The sequence below is a fragment of the Limanda limanda genome, chromosome 7 (assembly GCF_963576545.1).
Source record: "Limanda limanda chromosome 7, fLimLim1.1, whole genome shotgun sequence".
NCBI lineage: Eukaryota > Metazoa > Chordata > Actinopteri > Pleuronectiformes > Pleuronectidae > Limanda > Limanda limanda.
In genome coordinates, this window is record NC_083642.1 from 20,713,560 (window position 1) to 20,739,993 (window position 26,434).

A 26,434-nucleotide genomic window follows, 5' to 3' on the forward strand; every position below is an offset into this window, starting at 1 on the left:
GGTTCTCGACCTTACATTAAACACACAACATTATAGGACAAGAGACTCCAGCCCTGGTGATGAGCTAATCCGTCCTGGATCAGTTTTCCACTGATCACACCAGGATTTAAACTCCGAACAAACTGCTCACAAGTCAACAAACAAGCTGGTTTAAGTTATTAAATATTCATAGGAGCAGCACAATAAGAGGTCTATAATGTCTACTGCTCTCCAGACTCTTATTGTAGAAAAAAACCCATCATTCATAAATAATAGAAACTGTGGTCAAAAGTCCTGCGTGTGACCAGGATTATTAATCCAGCACAGATCTGTTGTGTTGCTGACGTCTTCTGATTTCACAGGACGAAACAAGAGCAAAACTTTTTTGAAGATCAAAAGTATCAAATTATTCATAATCTAGACAACAGTTCAAGGTTATTGTGGTTTAAAATGTCCTCATAAAATAATCTATGACTCAGCCGCATCTGGTTTTATCTAAATTTTGCTCACAGCCATAGCTCACAACAACACAATGAAGGCTAAACCTGGTTCAAAGCTGATTGGAGCTCATACTGTGCAGTTGTCTTGTTTAGGAAATTCATGCTGCATTCTCCTGAGTGACAGAGACATAACTTTACAATGAGCTCTTCCCGGGGCTTCCTGTCCTCGGCGAGACTGTACGTTACGGCTCTCCCCCGAGACCATCACGTGGGTGTTTCTCAGTGCTGAGTCCTGTTTGAGAAATCTGGAAGAAATAAAGCCAGTCACAACAAACTCAGAACATACTCAGTTTATAAATATGACACTGCTGTGAGCATGTAGGAAATCATCAGGTCCTTTATCCTGAAATACAATCGTCCTGAGGGTCATCATTGTTTTCTGTTCCTCTCTGTACACATTGAGGATCTCATTAAGATACATTATACTTGAACTGTGGGTTCCTTCACCTGTTTCTGTTCAAGAGATCAAACCTAAGCTTTAATATATGAATTATTTTTGCAATGTCCCTTTCATATTAAATAAGCTTTGACTAAACTGCCTCTCTATGTTTGAGGTTGTATTTATTTGTGCAATGGTTTCATGTCAATTTAGAAAGTTAAAAAGTTAAAAACAATATAGTTACTTAAAATACGAGAGAAAGTAATGTATTTGAAAAATGTAAAAATGTTTTGCTAATAAGAGATGTACTTTGGATTTGGTGGCAATTACATAACAACACCACATTTCATGTGTTGTTCATTTCCCATTCAGGATGTGTGTGTGTGTGTGTGTGTGTGTGTGTGCGCGTGTGTGTAGGTTTGTGTGTGACGGTGTGTTTATGTCTGGATTAGTTGTGACAGACTAGGTAGTATATCCCTCAACACTCCTCAGCTTTCCTCTCCATCGTGACTGTCTGCACTATGTTTTTCAGCAAGTGTATATGTCTATGTGTGTGTGTGTATGTGTGTGTGTGTGTGTGTGTGTGTGTTTGTGTTTGTGTGTGTGTGTGTGCAAGAGAGAGAGAGAACAGACAGATCATAAATGAAGGGTCACTGATGTATGTTCTTAGCATGTGCTTCACATGAAAGAGGGAGCATTTACATGAAACACATGTTGGCTCTGTGATAATCTCTGTTACAAATCCACAAACAAAATTAGGGTGTCAACCCACTGCAGTTTAAGGTGACATATGCAAATTGACAAAACACCCTCACCAACTTGACAACACATAGTTTGCAGCACAAGTGCTAACAAACTAATGCAAGTCATCTGTGTTGTGCTGAGAAATGAGGAGGTGGTGTTGATGCTGTGATGGAGAGATTGATTGGTCAGGATAATATTTTCGTATCCTGATGTTAGCGACTTTGCTACTTACGACAGAAGCAGGTGTTATTTTCCCATCTTCCCATTGTAAACATGTGAGTGTCCATGTCCAAGTTTGTCTTCACATGAGGTCTGGTCAGTTGCACTGTTACTACATGGTTCACTTGAGGCAGTGGAACGTGATATTTTATGTTTTACCGACAAAAACCTGATATCACTTGTTTTAAGGGTGCATAATCAAGACAGTAAAATGACACTACTATAGGCAGGTTCACAGATGCCCCAGAACACACACATGATTAATTAAGAGAGTATGTTCGACATTTTTTAACCAGGCAGTGATATTCTTTCTGCCAATAAACTGGCAAAAGTAGTCATGGGTATGTCTTATATGCACATATGCCATGATTTTCAGACCAGATTGACAATATGTTTAGATCATTAAAAAAAAAGCTCTAGCTAAAGAACTAATAGACATGTGAATATTTGAATTGATTGAATATTTATTTATTTAAGCCTTGGAAGACACATTGAGGGATAAGACCCTCATTTACAATGGTGCAGAGGGTACAATAAAAAAGTTGATACATTAAAAGTTAATACATTAAATAAATAGGAATGAAATAAATATGCATATATATATATATATACAGTAATACAAGGTATAAAACAATATATGTATAGTTGAAAGAAGTATGCCTTCATCAATGTTTTTAATTTGCATGTGTTTTTGTAAGGTGCAGTGAGCTGAGCAACCAAAGACAAACAAGAAGCATAAGAGAAAAGCAAAGGCGAGAGAGATAGAGAGAGAGACAATTTGAGAGAGGAGGGAAGCAGATGAATTGTGAATCCATCACAGTTTAACTTTGTGGGATTGGCCCATTTAACCCCACCAGTGAAAGAAATCAAGTGGTACCCAGTCATACAACAGACAGACACAGGCCGGCTGTTGCCACCCATGAGATAAATGAGGGAATAGAGACCTCCAAGTCGAGAAGCTTTTAAGTTTGACTTGAACAAGAGTCTGTCAACTCTTTTCCAATCCTTTAAGTTCTTCCAGGGCTTCAACCCAAATTCAAAATCTCAAGTGCACCCACTAACACACACACAACTATCAGCCATATGCAGACCAATCCGTTTATATGTCACTGATGATTTATGAGCAGCTTCATGTGTGGTCCAGATACTCTAAGCTAAATGATTTAAGCTAATATATAGTCAGCATGGTATTTCAACATGAACATCTTATTTAGTTCATTCAAGTAGGTCGATGAAGTTGGAGTGTTCGGATATAGTTGGCTATTTGTAGATGGTCTGTGAGGAGCTCATATATCTGGAGGGTGCCTGGAGTGGAGCTGCTGCTCGCTTGGGTTAGAAAGTAGCCAGTCGAGGTGGTTCAGAATTTGATCAGGATGACCCCTGTACGGCTCCCTGTGGAGCAAAAAATGAGTTTCAGTGGCAAACCCAGAAGACGCTGGAGGCCGGGGAGCCTCAGAACTCTTCAGACAGAGCTGCACATAAATGGATTGTAGAGGGGTTGCTGCAAACTGGACCTGGACATATTTAATATAATACTTTTATTGTGACAATGAATTTAGCGTCTCATCTCTCATCGTCATCCGCTTATCCGGGGTCGGGTCGCGGGGGGAGCAGCTCAAGCAGGGGGCCCCAGACTTCCCTTTCCCGGGCCACATTGACCAGCTCTGACGGGGGGATCCCGAGGCGTTCCCAGGCCAGTGTTGAGATATAATCTCTCCACCTAGTCCTGGGTCTTCCCCGAGGTCTCCTCCCCACTGGACGTGCCTGAAACACCTCCCAAGGGAGGCGCCCAGTGGGCATCCTTACCAGATGCCCGAACCACCTCAGCTGACTCCTTTCTAAGTAAAGGAGCAGCGGCTCTAATCCGAGTCCCTCACGGATGACTGAGCTTCTCACCCTATCTCTAAGGGAGACGCCAGCCACCCTTTGGATGGATGATTGGATGTCCCTGAGGAGAGACCCCCTTACCCCATACTCCCGCAGCACCTCCCACAGTTTCTCCCGGGTGACCCGGTCATATGCCTTCTCCAGATCCACAAAACACAAGTGGACCGGATGGGCATACTCCCAGGCCCCCTCCAGGATCCTTGCGAGAGTGAAGAGCTGGTCCGTAGTTCCACGTCCGGGGCGAAAACCACATTGTTCCTCTTCAATCTGAGGTTCGACGATCGGCCGAACCCTCCTTTCCAGCACCTTGGAGTAGACTTTACCAGGGAGGCTGAGAAGTGTGATACCCCGATAATTGGTACACACTCTCTGGTCCCCCTTTTTGAACACGGGAACCACCACCCCGGTTTGCCACTCCTTTGGCACTGTACCCGACTCCCACGCGATGTTGAATAGGCGTGTCAACCATGACAGCCCCTCAACACCCAGAGCCTTTAGCATTTCTGGCTGGATCTCATCAATCCCTGGGGCTTTGCCACTGCGGAGATGTTTGACTACCTCAGTGACCTCCACCAGGGAAATTGACGACGAAACACCATCAACCTCGAGCTCTGCCTCCAACATAGAGGGCGTGTTATTCGGATTCAGGAGTTCCTCAAAGTGTTCCTTCCAACGTCCGACGACCTCCTCAGTTGAGGTCAACAGAGTCCCATCCTTACTGTACACAGCTTGGATGGTTCCCCGTTTCCCCCTCCTGAGGTGCCGGATAGTCTTCCAGAAACACTTTGGTGCCGACCGAAAGTCCTTCTCCATGACCTCTCCGAACTTCTCCCACACCCGCTGCTTAGCCTCCGACACGGCAGCAGCTGCAGCCCTTCGGGCCTGTCGGTACCCTGCAACCGAGTCAGGAGTCCTCCAGGATATCATATCCCGGAAGGCCTCCTTCTTCAATTGGACGGCTTCCCTGACCACCGGTGTCCACCACGGTGTCCGAGGGTTACCGCCCCTTGAGGAACCTAAGACCCTGAGGCCACAGCTAGCCGCCGCAGCTTCAGCAATGGAGGCTTTGAACACCGCCCACTCCGGCTCAATGTCCCCAACCTCCACAGGAATGCCAGAAAAACTCCGCCGGAGGTGTGAGTTGAAGATACCTAGGACGGGGGCCTCCTCCAGCCGTTCCCAGTTTACCCGCACTACTCGTTTGGGCTTACCAGGTCTATCCGGAAATTTCCCCCATTCCCTGATCCAACTCACAACCAGATGGTGGTCGGTTGACAGTTCTGCCCCTCTCTTTACCTGAGTGTCCAAAACATGCGGCCTCAGATCAGATGACACGATCACAAAATCGATCATTGATCTTCGGCCTAGGGTACTCTGGTACCAGGTACACTTATGAGCACCCTTATGTTCGTGGTGTTTGTTATGGATAATCCATGACTAGCACAGAAGTCCAATAACAAACGACCGCTCGGGTTCAGATCAGGGAGGCCGTTCCTCCCCACCACGCCTTTCCAGGTATCTCCATCGTTGCCCACGTGGGCGTTGAAGTCACCCAGCAGAACTACGGAGTCCCCTACTGGAGCCCCATGCAGGACTCCATTCAGGGTCTCCAAGAAGGCCGAGTACTCTGAGCTGCTGTTTGGTGCATACGCACCAACAACAGTCAGAGTTTTCCCCCCTACAACCCTTAGGCGCAGGGAGGCGACCCTCTCGTCTACCGGGGTAAACTCCAACACCGCGGCGCTCAGCCTGGGATTTATGAGTATCCCCACACCCGCCCGGCGCCTCACGCCCTTGGCAACTCCGGAGAAGAATAGAGTCCAACCCTTATCCAGGAGTACGGTACAAGAGCCGAGACTGTGCGTGGAGGTAAGCCCCACCAGATCTAACTGGTAGCGCTCCACCTCCCTCACAAGCTCCGGTTCCTTTCCCCACAGCGAGGTGACGTTCCACGTCCCCAGAGCCAGCTTCTGCCGCCCGGGTCTGGTCCGTCGAGACCCCTGACCTTCGCTGCCACCCATGTGGCTACGCACCCGACCCCAACGGGTCTTCCCACAGGTGGTGGGCCCATGAGATGAAGAGAGGGGGGGTGCCACGTAGTTTGTTCGGGCTGTGCCCGACCGGGCTCCGTGGCAAACCCGGCCACCAGGCGCTCGCCATCGAGCCCTCCGTCTGGGCCTAGCTCCAGACGGGGGCCCCGGGCTTCCTCCGGGCTGGGTCCCATCTCCTCTTGTATCGATATTCATTGAGGGTTTTTGAACCATTCTTAGTCTGGCCCCTCACCTGAGACCACTCTGCCATGAGAGACCCTACCAGGAGCACAAGGCTCCAGACAACACAGCCCTCAGGTTCACAGGGACACGCAAACCTCTCCACCACGATAAGGTGACGGTTCCAGGAGAGGTGAATTTAGCGTATAGGTGTGAATTTGAGAGTGAATGGTTGTTTGTCTCTACATGTCAGCCCTGTGACACGTTGGCGACCTGTCCAGGATGTACCCGCCTCCAACTCAATGTTAGCTGGGGTTGGCTCCAGTCCCCCTTTGCGACCCTTAAAGGAGGATAAGAAGCAAAGATAATGGATGGGTGGATGGAGGTTAATACCTTGTTAAATAATGGGAAAAGGATAAATAAAAAATGACACGTATTGATGTCCAACCACAGCAGCTTAACATTAAATCCAATTTACATAATATGGATGACCTGATGGATAAAAGTTTAAAAAGATTGTTGAAGCTGCGAGACATTTAACAAGAAGTCTGCCAATATTTTCCCTCTGCATCTCACAGTTAGTTTAAGTATTACATCTTTTTTTCCACGGAGTTCAACAGAGCATTGAAAACATGGTGGCAGTGACGACATCATTCTTCTTTGTTGAGCCTTTTTTTTTCCTCTTACCCTCAGTGTGGAAAAGGAAAAGACCCAAAGACAGTGACGAAGTATAAATATCGATGTGTGTGGACTTCTACAATAATGTATTAATGCTTTAGTGCAGAAAATATGTACATTTCTATACTTAACCATTCATATATTATATAATAACATATAAATGTTTCAGTTAAGAGTGGCTTAGTGCTCTTCCTCCCTCCCTCTCTCTTGTCCATTCCTATTTTACCCCATCAGGTCTCATCTAATCATTTAAGTACCAAAGGGGGTGACCTCATCACCCCAGTGCCATGGTAACGCCCTGCAGCCGTGCACCCTGGGTCCCGAGGATCCTGGGAAGGTGGAGGAATGTGGAATGTGATTGGTCTGTGAGAGTATATGTGGACGCACAGGGTGGGAGCTGAGCAACCTGAGGATGGATGGATTAAATGACAGCTTGGGTATGCACACACTCGGAAGCGCACACACACACACGCATGCAACACACACACACACGCACATGCACACGCAGGCACACGCTCACAACAGTGTTAATGCAAGACAAAGACACACAGGAAAACACACAATGTGCAACTTCTGATCGCCAAAGTATTAGATGACACAACACATGACCCTGCAGCTACACACACTCATATGAACACACAACCATGTGATACCTGCGGAACAGCAGCTATCAGAGCCTAATTCACTTTGTCTGTCCAGGCTGCAGGGCAGAGGTACGAGGTGATGGAAGTGAAAGGTGCTGAAAGCCTTTGTTTTCAGACATTCACACAATGTCAGGGTTTAAATATTTCAAATAGCTGAGTTGTACCTGCTTTGCTGCAGTTGGTAAATCACATGGCCATTACAGCTTCCTATTAAACGGTTGAAGTGCACTTCACATTGATGACCCTGCAGCTGAATGGGGTTTACGTTGGAAGTGAATCACTGTTCTGAATGAGCATTCAGGTTCATATTGAGTGAAACGTGAGAGTTTTAATATTTGGTTTCGGCTGAAAGAAGAGAGTGAAGTCACAAAGAGAAAGTCAGCTGCGGAGGAGAATAAATCACAGTTCTCCAGAAAGGTTTGTGTCTGTGTGCTGAGTGTATTCTTCACAATGAGGGGCATCTCCAACCAGAACAGCTGTCTCTCTTACAAATATACCAAACTTTTAATTGATCTCAATTCAGCATCTTATCTATCTACTAATTGCACGACATTTTTGTGGAACGCACATCTTGTGAATTTTCATCTTATCTGCTTAACACTCTGCATGGTGGCCAAGGAAAGTGCATTGTCAAATGTGGTCCTGTTTGGACATTCACTACGTTCAAAATCAATAATCTTTGAAAGAACAGGCGACCAGCACTTTCTTGAGGCAGCAGCTGGGACTCATCAACATAAGAAACGTTAAGTCGAGCTTCACCAAACTTTAAATGAACAGGTGAACAGGTATTTGTTCAGCAGCAGTGGTGTTTCTTGGTATAATGATCTTAATTGCCTCTGACAAGAAAATGTAAGAAATCGTACACATCTGTATGTCTCTGAGGGATCAAATAAGCAAATCAAACACAATTAATCTCCAAGGTAGAGCGAGCTGTCCACTGACCAGAGGGTTGGCAGTTTGATCCCTGTTTCCCCCAATCCCCATGCTGAAGTGTCCTTGGGCAAGATACTGAAACCCAAATTGCCCCTGACTGTTTCAGCGATGTGTGATAGAGGAAGTGTTGCACATGTAGATGCATTGTATGGACGTGTGTTTGAAAAACTGTAAAGAGCATTTACCATTAGACATTAAAGTCTGTCAAAATGACCAAGACTTGCAAAGATTTTTTGATCAGGGCAGGAGGAATTCAAGTTTTGCAGCTCAAACGCAGTGACATTCACACAAAGTCCCTTGTCTCCATCCAGCAAACCCACACAGACGCTCATTCATTCAACTGGAGGCTGGCATAGGCAGCTCCCTAATCAAAACAAGTCTTCAGAGACAGAGGCAGAGAGAGCGAGAGGCGCTCCAAATGTGTTGTCAATTAGCTGCAGCAGATCAATGGTACAGAGTGAAAGAAGCAGGAACAGGAAAGGTCCTGAATGAATCAAACAGGTCTGTTGTTGTTATGAGCTCTGTGATGTGGGACCAGGACTAAATGTTCAGCTGTGAGTTTGTCAGCCTCTTCAAAGATTTGGTCAAGAATTAGGTTTATGAAAACAATGAGGCAGCTTGTGTAAAGAGGCCTTCACTGCACTGGCTGCCATATTGTCCCTGAACGTTTCCTTTCAGTTCTCGGTTTTCCCCTCCCTCCCTTTTTCTCTCTCTTCTTGGCCTAGCTTTCCTTCAGGCCTGCCCTCCATGGGTGCAATTCATTATCGCCTCACGCACATGCAGGCAGAATTGCACATACAAACAAACGCTGTGAAAGACACACATGAATACATGGAAAGTGACATTCAAACTAACTGAGTTTTTAAAAGCATGTGCATGCGCGTGTTTGTGTTTTTTGGAAGATGCATTTGTTTAAAACATAATCAATTGATAACTTGTACAGTGATTTCTGCTTTTGTAAATAGAGATTTGAAAATATGGATTGGACCTGTGTCTGTTTTAAGTGCATCCCTCTGCATAATTAGTTGATCGGCCCAGGATAAAATAAGAGATTCTTGTTTGGGATGAAATTTGTAATTATTTTTTTCAAGGTATTTGACAGTTTCTCTGTGCTGTGTTTTTGGGAAGGCAAAATTTGAATCATATCAAAATGAACTGTGCTGACTGTGGCATTGTGCACAGTGCTGGGGAGTAACGGAATAAATGTACAGGCGATTTAGAATACAAATTATGAGTAACTGTATTCCGTTACAGTTAAAATTTAAATAGAACGTATTCAGAATACAGTTACATTAATGGAATCAATGAATTACATGACGGTACTTCTCTGTTTCACAAGTTTATTCACTCTCTAAATAAATCAATGGAAATGCCGTAAATGCCGCTCGTAAATCCTACGGAGGCAGAGCCCCCAGGAAGCAGCTGGCCACCAAGGCTGCACGTAAGAGCCCCGGCCGCCGGCGTGAAGAAGCCTCACCGCTACCGGATCTGAGAGAGAGATCCGTCGCTACCAGAAATCTACGGAGCTGGTGATCTGTAAGCTGCCCTTCCAGCGTCTGGTGAGAGAAATCGCTCAGGATTTCAAGACCGACCTGCACTTCCAGAGCTCCGCTGTCATGGCTCTGCAGGAGGCCAGCGAGGCTTACCTTACACGGAAAGAGAGCTTAAACTGCAGCTGCTCCACTGATTATAACAACACCGCATTATAAAATGCAATTAAATGTGGAAGTTATCCAAGTATTCAGAATATGTTACTCAGATTAGTTAATGTAACGGAATACGTTACAGATTACATTTTTGGGCATGTATTCTGTAGTCTGTAACGGAATACGTTTTGAAAGTATCCTTCCCAACACTGATTGTGCACAATAGCTATGGTTGTGTTGCTTTTAATTTCTACATTAGTTAATGTTTCAGTGAATCTGAGTGCCCAAAAGATAAGATAGTCCTTTATTACTTCCGAGATGGAGAAATTTGCATTTGCATGCTGGGAGGCTAGTCGCTCCGGGTGAGGTCCCCACGTTGATGCATGTGAGTGAGAGCACAGGGATATGAAAGTTTGTCAATTATAAAAAATTTAAAAAAAACGTGTCTGCCTCCTATTAGAATGAGTTTTCTACCCATTCGTTTCTGAGGGCTCCTGAATACACTACGGTTGAAGGGGTGTTTGAACGGCTAGATGTCCACTACTCCTACATCCACCTTCATGGCCATGCACAAAACAAAGGGGTAGGGCCAAATGTTAGGGCTAATGGATGAATTGGGACAGGGCGTTATTCTAATCAGCTCCTCCACTTTATATACAATGTAATTTAATTTATTCATTAAATTTTTTATGCCACTTCATACTTCACTTCACCTCTGGGGGAATTTAGTAATTTTTTACTCTACCAACTTTAGTTAATATTTATTTTGCAGATTCATGTTAAAATATCAACTAACACATTATGTGAGGCAAGTTTATTATTATTTATATAGCACCACGGAAATTCAAAGTGCTTTCTATCAACATACAAGTCCCATAAAACATAGAACATTTATAAAATGGTGGAAACAAAACAGACAAATACAATAGATGTGTAGTAGTAGCTCTGATTTATTCCAGATCTGTGGAGCATAAAAACTGAAATCTGCTCCTGCATGTTTGTTTTTACAATTTGTAGCTGCTCACAAAATAACCACGCATAGACAATTCGTTTTCAATAGTTGCCCTATGACATATCACAAAAAAAATTTTAAACGCAATGATCCTTTTAAGTAAACATGAAATGTATCAATTTAAAACTTTGCATAAAAGCAGTTAAAAAAAAAAATGTCAGTGTCATCTAACTTCAATTCTACCTTTTGTCAAGGGTGTTCTTTTATCCTTAATAAATGATAACAGTCTGGTCTAATTAAAGTGTTTATTAAGAAACAATGAAAAGTTGAACAAACATAGCTATGGAAAATTATTACAGCCTAGGCTAAATCAGTTAGCACTAGGAAGTTAACAAAATGCCCCGGACAGAAGGGGTTTGATATAATTATAACAGTAGATTTAATGTGATTGGTTACAAAATATTGGAAGGGTGTCACCGCAAATCACTTTGGATCACCCTTATTGGTCCAGCCGCAGTCCCACGCCTCTTGTCACCGAATCCAGAAAGTGACATAGAAGCAGCTCTCCGTCATGCTCCTACGCTACTCTGCCGGTTGCTAGACAACTCTCCCTACCCTGATAGTTTGATGTTGTGTTCCATAACCTAGCCTTGAGTAGAAAATATCATGCTCCTGCCATCTTGGCTGCACCAAATGAAACATAACAAACTCTCTCTAGACTCTCCCATCAAGACAGCTGTGACACTGACCATCGTTGTGATGCAAAAACATTTCTAATTTGTAGATTAAAAATTAGGAAGGAAAAGGTTATTATTAAATCATTTGTACAAAGCATAATATCTAGATAAAACTACTTTTGTCTTCATTGTTAAGAATTCAGTCAGACACAGAGAGAAACTAAAATTTTAAATCCTAACACTTTGCACAGTTAATATTGACTTTCAGTATGAACAACTGAACAAAAACAGCGTGACATATTATTGTTTAAGAACTGAAATGATGCACTTGTGCTTATACAACCCTAAATGCTCAGTAGGGCATCAGCTCTTCCCACCCCCAAGTCCTTCAGTCGATCTCACACAAAGTCACAGAGCCCTTCCTGAACCAGAAGCTTGGGAAGAGCGGTTGGTTGAACTTGGCAGAGAAGGTGTGTATAAGGCTCAACTCTTCTGATGTCACACTGTAATAACTCACACTACCACCCTCCCAATCCAGAAGCACTGCTATTTTACGGCAAGGGGACAAATTTATAGGTGTGGATTCTTTCCCATGTAAGGCAGTGTATCCAGCCTTTGAGCAGCGAAGACTCCAGGACATCTTGTTGCATCCTAGGCCACCACTGCTGTCCCATTTTGTAGAAACTTCTCCATATGCCACTGAGATGGCAACATCCCCGCTCCACTCCACCTCCCAGTAGCAAAGGCCTTTCAAGCCCTCCTCACCAGACACCTGAGACCTCTTAAACCTCTGATCATTTACAAGTCGTGAAACATTCTCCTTCACTGTCTTTACAGTTCCTACTTTCCTGTTTGATTCAGAAAAAACAAGTCGCTTGCTGGCTGTATTTTCATCAAACTTCAAATCTACAGCATCTGAAAGAGAAACAAATAACAAATGCAATAATTCAGTTTGAGTGTTGATTGTGTGGTTAAAAGACTTCTTTACATTTTGAATTGGATTTGAAAAGCAACATTTTGAAATCAGTCAAAATAAACACACCCATTATTACAACCTGTACTACCGATAAGGTTTAGTGAGAAATGAATCTCATTGTCATTTTAAAATGATTATGCATCTGTTCTGTGATTCATACTTCACTGAATTAAGTCAAAAAAAATATTGCTGCAGTTCCAGAAAAACACTTACATTTCTTCATTCCCGGCTTCAACCGATGTGCTCCACCATGGTCCAAACTGTACAAAATCAAGATATAGTTTTCCATATCAGGGTCGCCTTATAAATTCATATGAAACAACAGCAAAACTCACAACAACAATCATAATCTTTAACTGTAGGATAATAGGCTGCTGAGCTATTAAACATATGTGAAGTGCTTGCATGGGCCGGTTTTGTATTGGACTGAACATGACAGTTTGGTAATGCAGCTGAATGAATGTGCTAAGCTGAGGTCAGTCTGAATCAGCCTTGGTTCAATTACTGTTATAAGTATTATAATAATAATACTGTTATTATTTTAACAGAGTGGCAACCACTTAGCTTTGCTTAATCAATAAGCCCATATATATGAATCTTGGAACTGAACTGAATGAAATGACTGAATCGGGTATTTCATGATTTTCATCTTCATTAGGAGCTTTTGTGTATATGTATTTTCAGTATAACCTGTTGTAAGAGATCCAGCTGCAACATTAAAAATGGACACATTTAAACACATCCTGTCATCTTCACGTACCACAATGTCTGCAGTTTCCTTTTTGGGTCCTCTGCTACGGCAGTGAGCCTCTTCGACCCACTGTCTCCTGGATGATTGTAACTGAGATCCAGCTCTTTCAGGGGGGAAGCTGGGTTGGAATCCAGAGCTGAGGCGAGGGCAAAGCAGCCTTCCTCTGTCACCTGACAACCCGACAGCCTGCCAACCACACACAGACACACGTTTTGAAAAACAAATTTCAGTAAATTCTTTTACTGCTCTAATCCTGACTAAGGGCTCAAGCATTTATCCTGATTATGAAAACTCAATGCATTAACAAATAAATCATGAACTGCTTTTTTTGACTGTTACAAACTGATAATATTTAGTCTTCTCTGTCCATGTCAGAGACATTAATTTGCAACTTTGTATCAGATATTAAGATACTGGGGAAAGGATACTAAATGTGTTATAAATCAAGGGTAGGGTCCAAAGAAACAGCACTAGCAAGAGCCTTGAGCCTTTGTATTAAAAAAAATGTTTACCCAGTCAGCATGCCTCTTAATATGTGTTTATACTGTTCCCTAAAAAGTCTCAAATCAAATGATTAAACTTATTTGTGCAATGGATGCCACATTATCGTATAAACCGGAGCAACACATTTAATTTGTCACAAAGATTGTTAATAGAAATGCTCAATAAGAAAATACAGAAAGCTACTGGAATAAAGGTTAGCTCAGTGGTGAGCACAGGACCTCATTGATGCAACTTTCAAGGTTTCAAACATTTGCTGCACAGCTTAATACACTTTTTTGCACTTTAGAATAGCTACACTTAAATCTAAGCATTGTAATCCCCTCCAACATGTACATGATATTGTGTAGGTTGTTTTGCTCATTATAAAATGTATTGAACATGTTTACTTACTTGAGACTCTCTAGTTTACAGTGTAAACTCTTTAGGCCATTAGCAAGTAGCTTCACTCCTGAATCCAGCAGGTCATTATGACTCAGGTCCAGCTCTATGAGATTAGAGGATGTGGAAGTGAGGACTGAGGATGTTAGACCTTTACAGGACTCCTCAGAGAGTGTGCACCAACTCAGCCTGTAAAAAGAGAAATGTCCTGAGGATGATTACTTGGTTTATTAGGTAGGTGCCAGTGCTGGAAATATGCTGGTTAGTTACATGTAGCTGAGACTGTTGTTAGCAAAACAGTGTTATCTTGTTTCATGGGACAGGGCTGAGAGTGAAAGAGCAAGGAAAGAAATCACTGGATTAACTCATTTTAAAAGGTTATCCAAAAGAGTGTGAAATTAATCAGGGGGACAAGATTAATTTACAGAGGAAACCACTTATAGTGATCACGGACATAGTAATGAATCGTTTATACGGATCAAAAAGCTTGGGACAGAGTCGTTCCTATAGAATTTCAATTAATAATTAACAATTTGGTTATTGCTCAAGTAATTAAGTAATTTTTTTTACAGTTTTGTAGAAGTTCTGTAAGTAATTTACTGCTCCTCTCTGTGTTTCTATCACTCACCCTGCCAATGCCAAGAAGATTTTTCTCATTAAGAATAGTATTGGTCATTATGTGGTGATCAGTGTTGATAATGTGGCGTCAATTCAAACTTTAAACTGTAGTAATCAGAGACATCAGCTGAGCTGGTGTCAGTGTGTATGTCTGAGAGAGAGAAGCAAGCAGCCAATTAAGTGAGTGTGTGTGTGAGATGTCCGTAATGTTACCTTACCCTAAAGTTCATACAGAAGCTACACAATTCGCTTATAGTGTTAATTTTGGCTCAGGACAAACACTCTAAGCAATTGCCACTATATTGAAAACGTGTCCTGGCATATAGTTTGTTAATGATAATCTGTTTGAAAAACTAGTGGAACTAAATAAAATAACTGAGCAGTGAATAGCATTTAGTCCACCTAGCCAACTGGGTCAGCCAACTTTAGTTAAAAATGTAAACATATGGTCTGTCTAAGCAGCTAACTGCCACAATGCTTTCGAAAATATATATTGTTTTTGCATAAGGCTACATCGTAATACCATAATACTATTAATAATACTCATTTTAAAATACTTACAAGGTGGTTTTGGAGACTTTGACCACTGGTAACAATCCCAGAAAAACTTTTTCTGATTTCAAGAACTTTTTCAGATCAAACACATCAAGGTTTCCATCGGACATAGGCAGCATAAAAGTCAGAGCTGACCACTGGGAGGTGGAGAAATTTTCAAATGCCTTCGTCTCTGACAGCATCTTCTTTTTCACTTCGTTAACAAGAGACTGATCATTGAGCTCATTCAAACAGTGGAAAAGATTGAGGTTTTTATTCGAATCCTGGATCTCTTCACTAATTTTTTCTTTGATGTAGTTAATTATTTTCTTGTTGGTCTCTTTGCTATGTTCTGTCTTTTTCAGAAGGTCTTTCAGTAAATTTTGATTTGTTTCCAGAGAGAGACCAAGCAGGAAGCGAAGAAACAGATCCCAGTCTCCATTCTCATTATCTAGAACCTTGTCCACAGCTCTCTTGTAGAAGTCAGATGCAGACAAGTCTGCAACCACTGAGGTGGGTTTTGAGAGTAGATTTTGTCCTTTGTTATTGAACTCATGAAACACAAAAAAAGCACCCAGAAACTCTTGAATGCTCAAATGGACAAAACAGAAAAAATTCTTCAGGTACTGCCCACACCCTTCTTGTGTAACCCGAGTAAATAATCCAGAGAACACTGCAGTTTTTTCTATGTCAATACCACACTCTATCAGGTTTTCTTCAGTGAAGAGATGGTTTCCTTTCTCTAGCTCCTCAAAGGCCAGTTTACCCAAAGATAGGATTGTGTCTTTGTTCCTTGTATTCCAGCATGAATCTGTTTCAGAACTCTCACTTGTCTCCTCATAACCATATTTAAAATTAGCCTGTCTGCATTGCAGCAAAAGAAAGCAAAGATACATGTCAGTCAGCGTCTTAAGCATGCCCTCTTCTTGGTTTCGAATCACAAAGTCCTCCAGAACTTTTGAAGTGATCCAACAGAAGGCTGGGATGTGACACATGATATAAAGGCTTCTTGAGTTCTTGACATGGGACAAGATCTTAATAAGCAGATCCTTATCACTGAATCTCTTCCTGAAGTATTCCTCCTTCTGGTCATCATTGAATCCTCGCACCTCAGTAACCCGGTCAACTTTATCAGCAGGGATCTTACTGGATGCTGCAGGTCGGGAGGTGATCCAAATTTGAGCTTTAGAAAGCAAGTTCCCTTTGATAAGGTTTGCAAGCAGAACATTCACGGAGGCTTTCTTTTTCACATCAGTCAAATCCATATTTTGACTGAAGTCTAGGTCAAGGCGACATTCATCGAAGCCATCCAGGACAATCAGAATTCTGTACTTGTCATAGTTGCTTATTTCTGATTCCTTCATAGCAGGGAAAAACTGATGAAGAAGTTCTTCGAAACTTAGCTCTCTGTCTTTTTGAAAATTCAACTCTCGGAAATGAAGAGGAAATATATATTGTATGTGTGTATTGGCTTTACCCTCAGCCCAGTCCAGCATGTACTTCTTTAATGCAAAAGATTTTCCAATGCCTGCCTCTCCGATGGTTAGCACAGTTCTAATTGGTATATTTTCACATCCAGGTTTGAAGATGTCATGATATCTAATGGGCTTTTCTTCTGTTACTGTTTTGAATTTTCCCTCCTGAACCTGTCTGACCTCATGCTGAGCATTGACATCTCCCCTCTGTCCCTCTATGATGAAGACATTTGTGAAGACATAATTCAGAAGAGCAGAGGTTTTCTGCGTATCAATCCCCTCAGACACCCAGGTGAATTGCTCCCTCAGCTGAGATTTGAGTTTCCATTGAAATGTGACATATTCTTTGGTCTCCTTGAATAAATGATTAAGAAGTCCCACCAAGCTGATTTTTTCCTCTTTCATCCGATTAAGTTTTAAGAAGTCGAGAGGAAATATAAGTTCTTCATCATCCTTTGCTTTGACAAAACGGGTCCAAAAGAAAGTGGAAAATAATTTCATATAATTATTTCCTGCCCATTTTTGAATGAACTTCTTTACGTGGAAGGTTTTTCCAACATCAGGTTCTCCAATAGTAAGCAGAGTTCTTATTGTCTGTCCTTCTTCACATTTGAAGATTTCAGATGTCTCATTCACTTTTTTGAATGATTTTTGCTTTCCATTTTTCTCTTCATCATTGGCGTCACCAACACATTCTTCTCTAATAATGTGTTCAGTGTATTTCTGGTTGCGATGAGTTTTGTCTTCATTTTGAGAGTATTCTCCACGAAATCTTTTCTTCAGGCTTGATACCAGCTGCTGTCGGCGCTTCAAGGTCTCTGGATGAACAAAAAAATGTTCTGCATATTTTATCAACTCTTGTGCTATTTTTTAAGGTTCAGCGTATACAATTTAGGTGAAAGGGATCTATTGTGAAAATTTATAATAATATTAAAATAATCATACTGATATTTTCAAAGTGTGTAATCATCTCAACTGTACCAATTGTTGTTTACTTTATCCTGGAATTGGCCCTTTATATTAAAATACTTTATATTTCCATCAGGAGCAGGTCCTGTCTACAGAGGCCCCAGTTTTTTCTTTCCAAAATGGACAAACAACCTTCTGAGTTTTTATGACGACTGAAGGCTACTACAGGTTCTCTTTCATGTTTGGAAGGGGAGGTTAGTTGAGGGGTATTCAGCTGCAACATGACACTTCAACTTCAGATGTCACTAAATTCTACACACTGATCCTTTAAACTAAAATAACAATAATTTGTCAAACTTAAATAACACCACCTACAGAGGAAATTGTGAGCTATGGAAATCTCAAATTTTCTTACCTCGACATTCTGTCACTTTCTGAATATATTGAGAAGGAATCTTGTCAACTCCTGAAGGTTGAGAGATGATCCACAGTCGAGCAGAGGGAAGCAACGTCCCCTTGATGAGGTTTTTGAGCAGCACATCCACTGAGGCTTGCTCTGTTATGTCAGCCAGGTCCTTGTCTTTTTCAAAGTCAAGATCAAGTTTACATTCTTCCAGGCCATCAAGGATAAAAGCTATTTTATACTTGTCATAGGTGGGAACTTGTCGTGGTTTGAAATCACTGAAGAAATTATTAAGCAGATCTTCCATGCTTAGAGTTTTGTGTCTTATTGAATTTAGCTGATTGAAATTAAAAGACACAATCAAGTCTATGTCTTTGTTGGAGTTTCCTTTTGCCCAATCAACCATGAACATCCCGTTTTGAAATGTTTTGCCGATACCAGGAACACCCCTCATTAGAACTGTTCGTGTTATGTTTTTCTTAGAAGGTTCAAATATTTCATTGTAACTTTTTAGAAGTTGTGGTTCGTCTTTCTTGCTTTTGACAGCTTTTATCACAAAGAGTTCTGTGTCAATCTCTTTTTCATTCTGATCTTTATAATCTTTGAGAATTCTCTTCTTCAGGTGATCTCCGAGTTCCTCCTTGGCATCTTTCTCTAGGGTAAAACAAAAACAGAAAAGAAATATAATGACCTCTCTAATGTGATATGGCAGTCATTTATATTTTAAATAATTAAGGTTCTCACGATACCAAAATAATTTTGATAGCAGGTCATATATTTCGATACACATATTTTTTCAAAACTTTTCGTAAAAAAGGAAAGTGGCTCTATCTGAGCCAGTGGCAGCAAACTAATATAGTTGACAAATTATGGTGATAAATAAGTCATAGCAGACGGTTTAATTCGTTTTTGATGCTTCCAGTAGTGTGCAGACTAATCCTGGATCATCACCATGAAATGTCAGACTTACAATATCATTTATGCCCGTTATTTCCATTCTCAAAAATTGCAAGTGTTTTCTAGTTTTTTTGTATTCATGCATGAAGGTGAGTTTTCGACAATGGATAAGTGACCTTCATTTTACAGCATAATTCAGATCAAGGTCAAAACTTGTTAACTCCAATAACATAACGTCTTATTATAGATGTGCAGCTGCTGCAGTGAGAGAGAAAAAAAAACACATAAATACAGGTAAAGCATAATACCTCGTATTTCTGTCATCTTGTCATATGACTTATCAGGCAGGGAGCAAGATCGGGAGGTTATCCAGAGCTGGGCCGAAGGAAGCAGGTTTCCTCTGATGAGGTTTGTCAATAGCACATTCACTGAGGCTGGCTGTCGGACATCTGTCAAAATGTCACTGTGGTCGAAGTCAAGAGGTTGTAGATAACGGTCCAGTCCATCCAAGACAAATACAACTTTGACATTTTCATAGTTAGATATGACAGATTCTTTGGTCTCCTTCAATAAATGATTAAGAAGTCCCACCAAGCTGATTTCTTCCTCTTTTATCCCATTGAGTTTTGAGAAGTCCAGTGGAAATATAAGTTCTTCATCATCATTGTCGAAGTCGAATGGGTCATCCTGAGATCGGTTGTCTATCTCTTTCTGTGTCTGGAGTTTGCTTCAACACAGACAAAACATGTCATTATTTCATAGTTCAGTTCTCAGTTTGTGTTAGTAAGAAACTATAATTTTACTGTGACAGAAATAGTGACTATTGCTCATGACATGAAATGACTGGAAATGAATAGTCTATTTTCTCTTTAACTCAAGATCTAACTATATCAAAGACCTTGCATTACCAACATTATCTCACCTTTGTTGTTTGTCACTAAAGTTGATAACTTTGTCCATTGAGCTGTCACTTTTTACAGAAACATGGCTGGGTTCAGGAGAGACTGATCCTTCTTTGTCAGGAAACCTTTCACACAAATGGTAGAAATGATTTTACAATGTCAAACATTAACAGCCAAATTATTTAGAGCTCCAATATGTCAATTAAACTCAAGGTATATGGTAAATGGTAAATGGATTTGTATTTATATAGCGCTTTTCTAGTCTGATGATGACCACTCAAAGCGCTTTACAGTACAGTTTCTCATTCACCCATTCACACACACATTCACACACACATTCATACAGTGCATCTACTTGCAGCACTTTGTTATTCTATGGGGGGCAATTCAGGGTTCAGCATCTTGCCCATGGACACTTCGGCATGCAGACGGTTCAGACTGGGGATCGAACCGCCATCAGGTTGGAGGACGACCACTCTACCCCTCAGCCACAGCCGCCCACCAGTGTGCACCAGTGTACGTCATTCTGCCCAGTCAAGCTCAAACATCAAAGAGAAGTAGCAATTAAAAAAACACATTTCTGAATGAAGGATGACTTTAACACAGTGGTTTTCATGCCCCACTTTGGAGCTATATTTTTCATGCCAAACCTGCTCCCCTGCCCAAACAAAATGACAAAGTGGGCCAAGTTTAACATGTGTATTTACATTAAATTCACATAACTTTCAGGAATTTCTGATGTGCAAATAAAAAACCTTTTTCAAACAACTTTTTGTGACATTTGGCACTTTTTTCAAAGATTAGTGCAATAACATTGCTTGAATTCAACTAAATTTAGGTACTTTTTGTGACATGTATCACTACATTCCTCCATCAGTCTGTACTTTTTCAAAAATAGAGAAATTAATTAAATTATGATCACTTTGTTACAACGATAATAAAGCTCAACCAAAAAGAACACATGCATGTGATTGGGTTGTAATGTTTCTAAGTGTCTTCTTAATATGTTGGGTCTCATACTGTCAGCTGCCAGAGTTTTCAGACCTAAAATCCATACAAGTCTCTCCTCATGTCCTCCTTCATTCACTGTGAACCCAAGAGCAAGACCGGCTTCATCGTACTTTCGTTTCAACTTGGTTTCTGAACAGTGTCTTGTTTGTCACTGACCGGCTGCTTCACGTGAACGAGCGCTGATCTCACTATGTGAATGAGTGGGGGCAGAGCCCCGGGGCCTGTGTATGCTGTCTAGGGGGGCGTGCGCGCACACACACAGCCGCTGCAGAGCCGCTGCAGAGCCGCTGCAGAGCCGCTGCAGAGCCGCGGGTTGCCGACCCCTGGCTACGGCGAAAGAGCGTTTTGTTTACATACTGTTCCACCGTTAAAGAGATGCGGACGTCGAAACATTAGTTCCGCCTCACATTTGTCACAGGATCTTTTACAAATACGATGAATAGTTTTATTTGTTGTGACATTGGAGATAAAACCTAACACAACAAAACCAATGAAAAGCATCCATGAGGGGATTTATACTCTTGTATATAGGCTACAATATACACACTATATACTCTATATTTGTCAGAGCAGAGTTAGAAGAGTTTGTTAAATCTGAAATGTCATGTTTGTTCGAACTAACCATACGATCAAATGTAAGAAAAATTTAGGAAAATAATACATTTTTCTTGCATGAAGTTCATTGTTTTTCCTACCTTGGCTCAGACTACATCCACACTACTATGTTTTTGTCATAAGGCTTGAATGTGTTATACCTGCCTTCTATACAAAACAGAATGTCAAGCACCTAAAACAAAAAACTTTGGAAACACAGCTTGTGGTTTTAAAAAGGACAGCCAGAAAAGGAGATGTAAGGAAACAATGAAACCGTCACTCAAAGTCATGGGGTCTTATCCAATCTAACTGTACCACAGCCCTGGCATTACCAACATGATCTCACCTTTGTTGTTTGTCACTGAAGTTGGTAACTTTGTCCATGGAGCTGTCACTTCTCACAGAAACATGGCTGGGTTCAGGAGAGACTGATCCTTCTATGGCAGGAAACCTAATACAAATTGTATAGGTGATTTTGCAATGTCTGACATTAACAGCCATCTCCCAAATTATTTAGAGCTCCAATATGTCAATTACAGTCAATGTATATGCACCAGTTTATGTCATTCTGCAGAGTCAAGCTCAAAAATCCAAGTGAAGTACCAATTAACAAAACACCTTTCTGAGTGAAGGATGACTTTAAAAGAATGAAATAATTACTCTCTACTACACTCAGACCTCCTAAAGGTGGGAGGTGTAATTCAATGTCGTAAATACAGGTTAGGGTTTGAGCCTCTCTATTCCCAGAAATACACATGGGCATTTGTTTACAAGCTGAGGGAAAAGGAACAAGCAGCCTGAGAAGACAAAGAACCACGTCAAACAAAAATGCTATGTAATGTTAAAGGATTTTTTACAAAATATGATGAATAGTTTTATTTGTTGTGACATTGGAGATAAATTCTAACATAACAAAACAATGAAAAGCATCAGAGGGATGATTCTTACTCTGGGCAAGCTGTATATAGGCTACAATATACACACTATATACTCTATATTTGTCAGAGCAGAGTTAGAAGAGTTTGTTAAATCTGAATTGTCATGTTTGTTCGAACTAACCATACGATCACATGTAAGAAAAATTTGGGAAAATAATGCATTTTTCTTGCATGAAGTCCATTATTTTTCCTACCTCGGCACAGGCTACATCCACACTACTATGATTTAGTCATAAGGCTTGACTGTGTTAAACCTGCCTTCTATATAAAACAGAATTTCAAGCACCTTAAACAGAAAACTTTGGAAACGCATCTTATGGTTTGAAAAAGGACAGCCAGAAAAGGACATGTAAGGAAACAATGAAGCAGTCACCGAAAGTCTTGGAGTCTTAGCCAATCTAACTGTACCACAGCCCTGGCATTACCAACATGATCTCACCATTGTTGTTTGTCACTGAAGTTGATAGGTTCGCCCATGGAGCTGTCACTTCTCACAGAAACATGGCTGGGTTCAGGAGAGACTGATCTTTTCTCATCAGGACGCCTTTCACACAAATGGTAGAAAGGGTTTTACAAGGTTAAATTTAACAGCCAAATCATTTAGAACTCCAATACAGTCAATGTATATGCACCAGTGTACGTCATTCTGCACAGTGACTTTAACATAATGAAAGAATTGGTCTCTACTACACTCAGGCCTGAGCTTCTTTCCAAGATGCCAGCAGAAACTGCTGGATAATTTATGTTTCAATTTTAAGCATGTTTCCACTGTTAAATGATAAAACATGCTAAAAAGTGAATGGTTTGTATCTGGCTGTCGGTAGCAACGCCATTTCACACAGGCAGCTCAAAAAGATTTGTCTAGATATCAATTTATTACAGTTATTATAAGTTATTATTGCTACGACTAAGGTAAAAGCACTACATTGTGTTGCTTTAATATTTTACTGTGTCCCATTTTAATTAATTGTACTTACTTCTCAGGTGATTGGAACATGGCCCGTCCCTTTGTAGCTGCTGGTTTGAGCCAGCAACTTGTAGAAGTACAACTCCTTCCGTTCCTATGGTTTTTATATCAAGAGAATCTGATTAAAAACTATGAGCATCATGAATTCAAAGGTTAATAATTAATAAAATCAAATGCATAAAGTATGTACCTTGAACTTGTTGTTCACCTTAATTAGGGCTGGGTTATTTAGCCTAGAACAGTGATTTCCAAACATTTTACAGTCCCGTACACCATCTGATCATTCTCCACCTACGTACTCCCTCCTTTTTTTTTCTCTGCCGGCCGCCGCTGATGCTAATGCTTAGCTGGCAATGAAAGAACTGCATGCTGCCATTAGCAAACGACACACTTCACACCCAGAGGCAGCCTTTATTGTTGCAAGTGACTTCAACCACTCCAGCCTGAAGACTGTACTCCCCAAATTCCACCAACATGTCTCCTGCGCCACGAGAGGAGTCAAGACTTTGGACCATGTTTACACCAGCATGGCTGGTGCATACAAAGCCGTCCCCCTCCCCCACCTAGGACAGTCTGACCACCTCTGTTTGTTCTTACTCCCCAAGTACACACCACTCATCAGGGAGCAGACACTACACTACAGCTCCGGTTCGAACACACGGACTGGAGGGTGTTTGCCATTCAGGCCACACTGGACTCCGTTGGGATTTTAATTTGAGCTTGTCTGTGTGCCGGAGTCTGTGAAGATGTTTATGAAACTGCATACTAAACAATAAAAGAAAGGAGGGTGGGGGCAGGAGCAGTTTGGGTCAGATATTACGCCTTCACATAAATTACCTTTAATAACCGTTGGTGCTTGGTGTTAATCATGAATCTTTTTCTTGTTCTCATTTTTAACTTTTTTATATTAAAGCCCTTAGCTTCCTTCAACATCACACAGAGTTCAAGCAGCTGATACGTTCTGGAGGACAGACAGAGTGACATTGTTTTGGTTTAATTGTTTCAAATGTTACACAAACAGAACATTCAGCCGATAGGGCAGGAACACAATATTCTTTACTCCAATGGACGACACCACTGGCCCACATGGCGGCAGCTGTGTCAAGGCTGTCATGAAGGGAACATTTAGCCCAGCAACTACCAGAGGAGGAGCGAGCTTGGGAGTGGCTCCTGTTCACTTCCTTATTCCAATGCAAAGAGGGTGGAGTACACAGATATGAACACTAGATATCTCGGCCGCGTTGCCGGCCAACGGAGACGAACGTCACCACATGGCGGCCATCTTGTTGCGGGCAGCACTCTCACCCATAACATTGTGTTGGTAGAGGTAAATAACCATAACTTGCTCAATTTTCAACCGATTTTGAAACGGTCTGGTTTGTTATAAACGTCAGATATGTAGATATGACACTGTGTACTATAAAAAATTAATAATGTATGCAGTGTTATAACTACATCTCTGACGTTTATAACAAACCAGACCGTTTCAAGGCCGATTTATAGTCGTTTTTTACGCACGCACGCACGCAGCTTCTACGGACTCGTTTTGGTTTATAGTTCCCCCAGAGTTGCGCGTGTTGCAACGCAATTCACCGCCAGACCACTAGGCGGAGTAATGTTTGTTGTTGAAGTCGGCTCTTCTTCGTGTGTGGCACACGTTTATTGACATCGCCACAGCGGCTCCTCAGAGCCTTTTTCTGGCGGACAAATCCGCCGGTTAGTGTCGGGTTATACTAGTGGACATGGTTTAGGATCTTTTCTGCCAAGTGCTCTTCTATTTGGTCCATATTCGTTCTTCTAAATCTTCCGTGGCTTCCGCAGTTTCCGGGTTTGAAACCGGAACCTTGCGGGCCGCGTGAGGCTGGCGTCGCTTTGTCGTATAGTCAGAAAAATTGACGGACGCACTTAAGCCGCAACACGCCCCCCGCAAGTACGCGAGGGGCGTGTCGCGTCGCTCGCGTGCGTGCGTCCGTCCGTAAAAAGCCGAGTATAAATCGGCCTTAAGCCACACACAATAGTAACTGTCAAAACACTCTTCCTAGAATAACAAAATTTAGGCAATGTGTTCACATGAAATTACAGTCACCTCTCACAACAGGGACATGCATACAGGTATAAAAGAAAATACCTGCTTGTCCCACGTAGCTGAATGGAACTGCTCACGGTCCCAGTAGATAGCAGCGCTCGTCAGTGGCGTGGCTCCCTCTTAGGCTGCCTCTAAGGAACCACGAGTGTCCGGGTTAATTGGGCGCTATTTGAGCAGCACGTTCTCTTGCACAAATCACGTCAGCTAGCTAGCACTAGCTATACTTTCACAAGGCTGAGCAAGCTAGCTAGCTCCAGAACAGAACATAAGATACTGTGCTCTTTCGTTGGCTGAATGAAAACAATAAAGCCTTAGGTACACTCAAACTAAAAGTGGCTTAACCTTCTAACTACTGCTGTAGTAGTCTTCTTAATTTCACTCTTTATTTTCAGTGTGTTCAACTCAGTCCGTGTCCTTTTTCTCTTCTCCCTCTCTGTCCCGAGTCATCTCCCGTGTGTCGTTTTGATCCCGCCTCCCATCCAATAGGGAGTCACTATTTGTGAGGGATGGACATCCCCACCAACTGCTGACCACTTCACCTACCTAGCATGTTAGATTGACTACACTCTACCTGTTTACTTTTTTAACTCCTAACTGAAACTTTGTAGACCAATGATTGCCCAACCATATCCTATTGCTTTATCAAAAGTTTATTTAATTAGCATCGATACACTTTAGGTATAACATCATTAATATTATAGAACTAATATAGCCTCAGGTTATACCCGGGCTTCATAAACTTCAGTTCAGCTTTCAACACCATCATCCCCTCCAAACTGATCACAGAACTCTGAGACCTATGCACCAACACTTCCCTCTGCAACTGGATACTTGAGTTCCTATCCAACAGACCCCAGTCTGTTAGGTTAGAGAACCACACCTCCTCAACCCTCATCCTGAAGGGGTCAGCCCTATGTTCCCACAGACCTATGTTCACAGATTTATATTGAAAAATTAGTCCCGATGTTCCCACAGCCCTATGTTCCCACATTTCTAGATTTTTCTGAAAATTAGGTTTAGGGTTAGGGTTAGCGGTGTTGAGC

At 41.7% G+C, this 26,434-nt stretch overlaps 1 protein-coding gene across 1 annotated transcript; it reads right to left on the reverse strand.

The window, feature by feature from the left end:
* Positions 1–10,734: 10,734 nt before the first annotated feature.
* Positions 10,735–25,815, reverse strand: LOC133004497 (uncharacterized). Its single transcript, XM_061073957.1, has 11 exons — positions 25,434–25,815; positions 23,316–23,399; positions 22,778–22,882; positions 19,816–21,851; positions 19,202–19,620; positions 18,009–18,650; positions 15,237–17,502; positions 14,070–14,246; positions 13,185–13,361; positions 12,638–12,684; positions 10,735–12,363 (listed from the first exon to the last, which is right to left on the reverse strand). The coding sequence occupies exons 4-11, from the start codon at positions 19,851–19,853 to the stop codon at positions 11,837–11,839; spliced, it is 4,293 nt and encodes a 1,430-aa protein (XP_060929940.1). The 5' UTR covers positions 19,854–21,851; positions 22,778–22,882; positions 23,316–23,399; positions 25,434–25,815; the 3' UTR covers positions 10,735–11,836.
* Between the last annotated feature and the right edge of the window lie 619 nt (positions 25,816–26,434).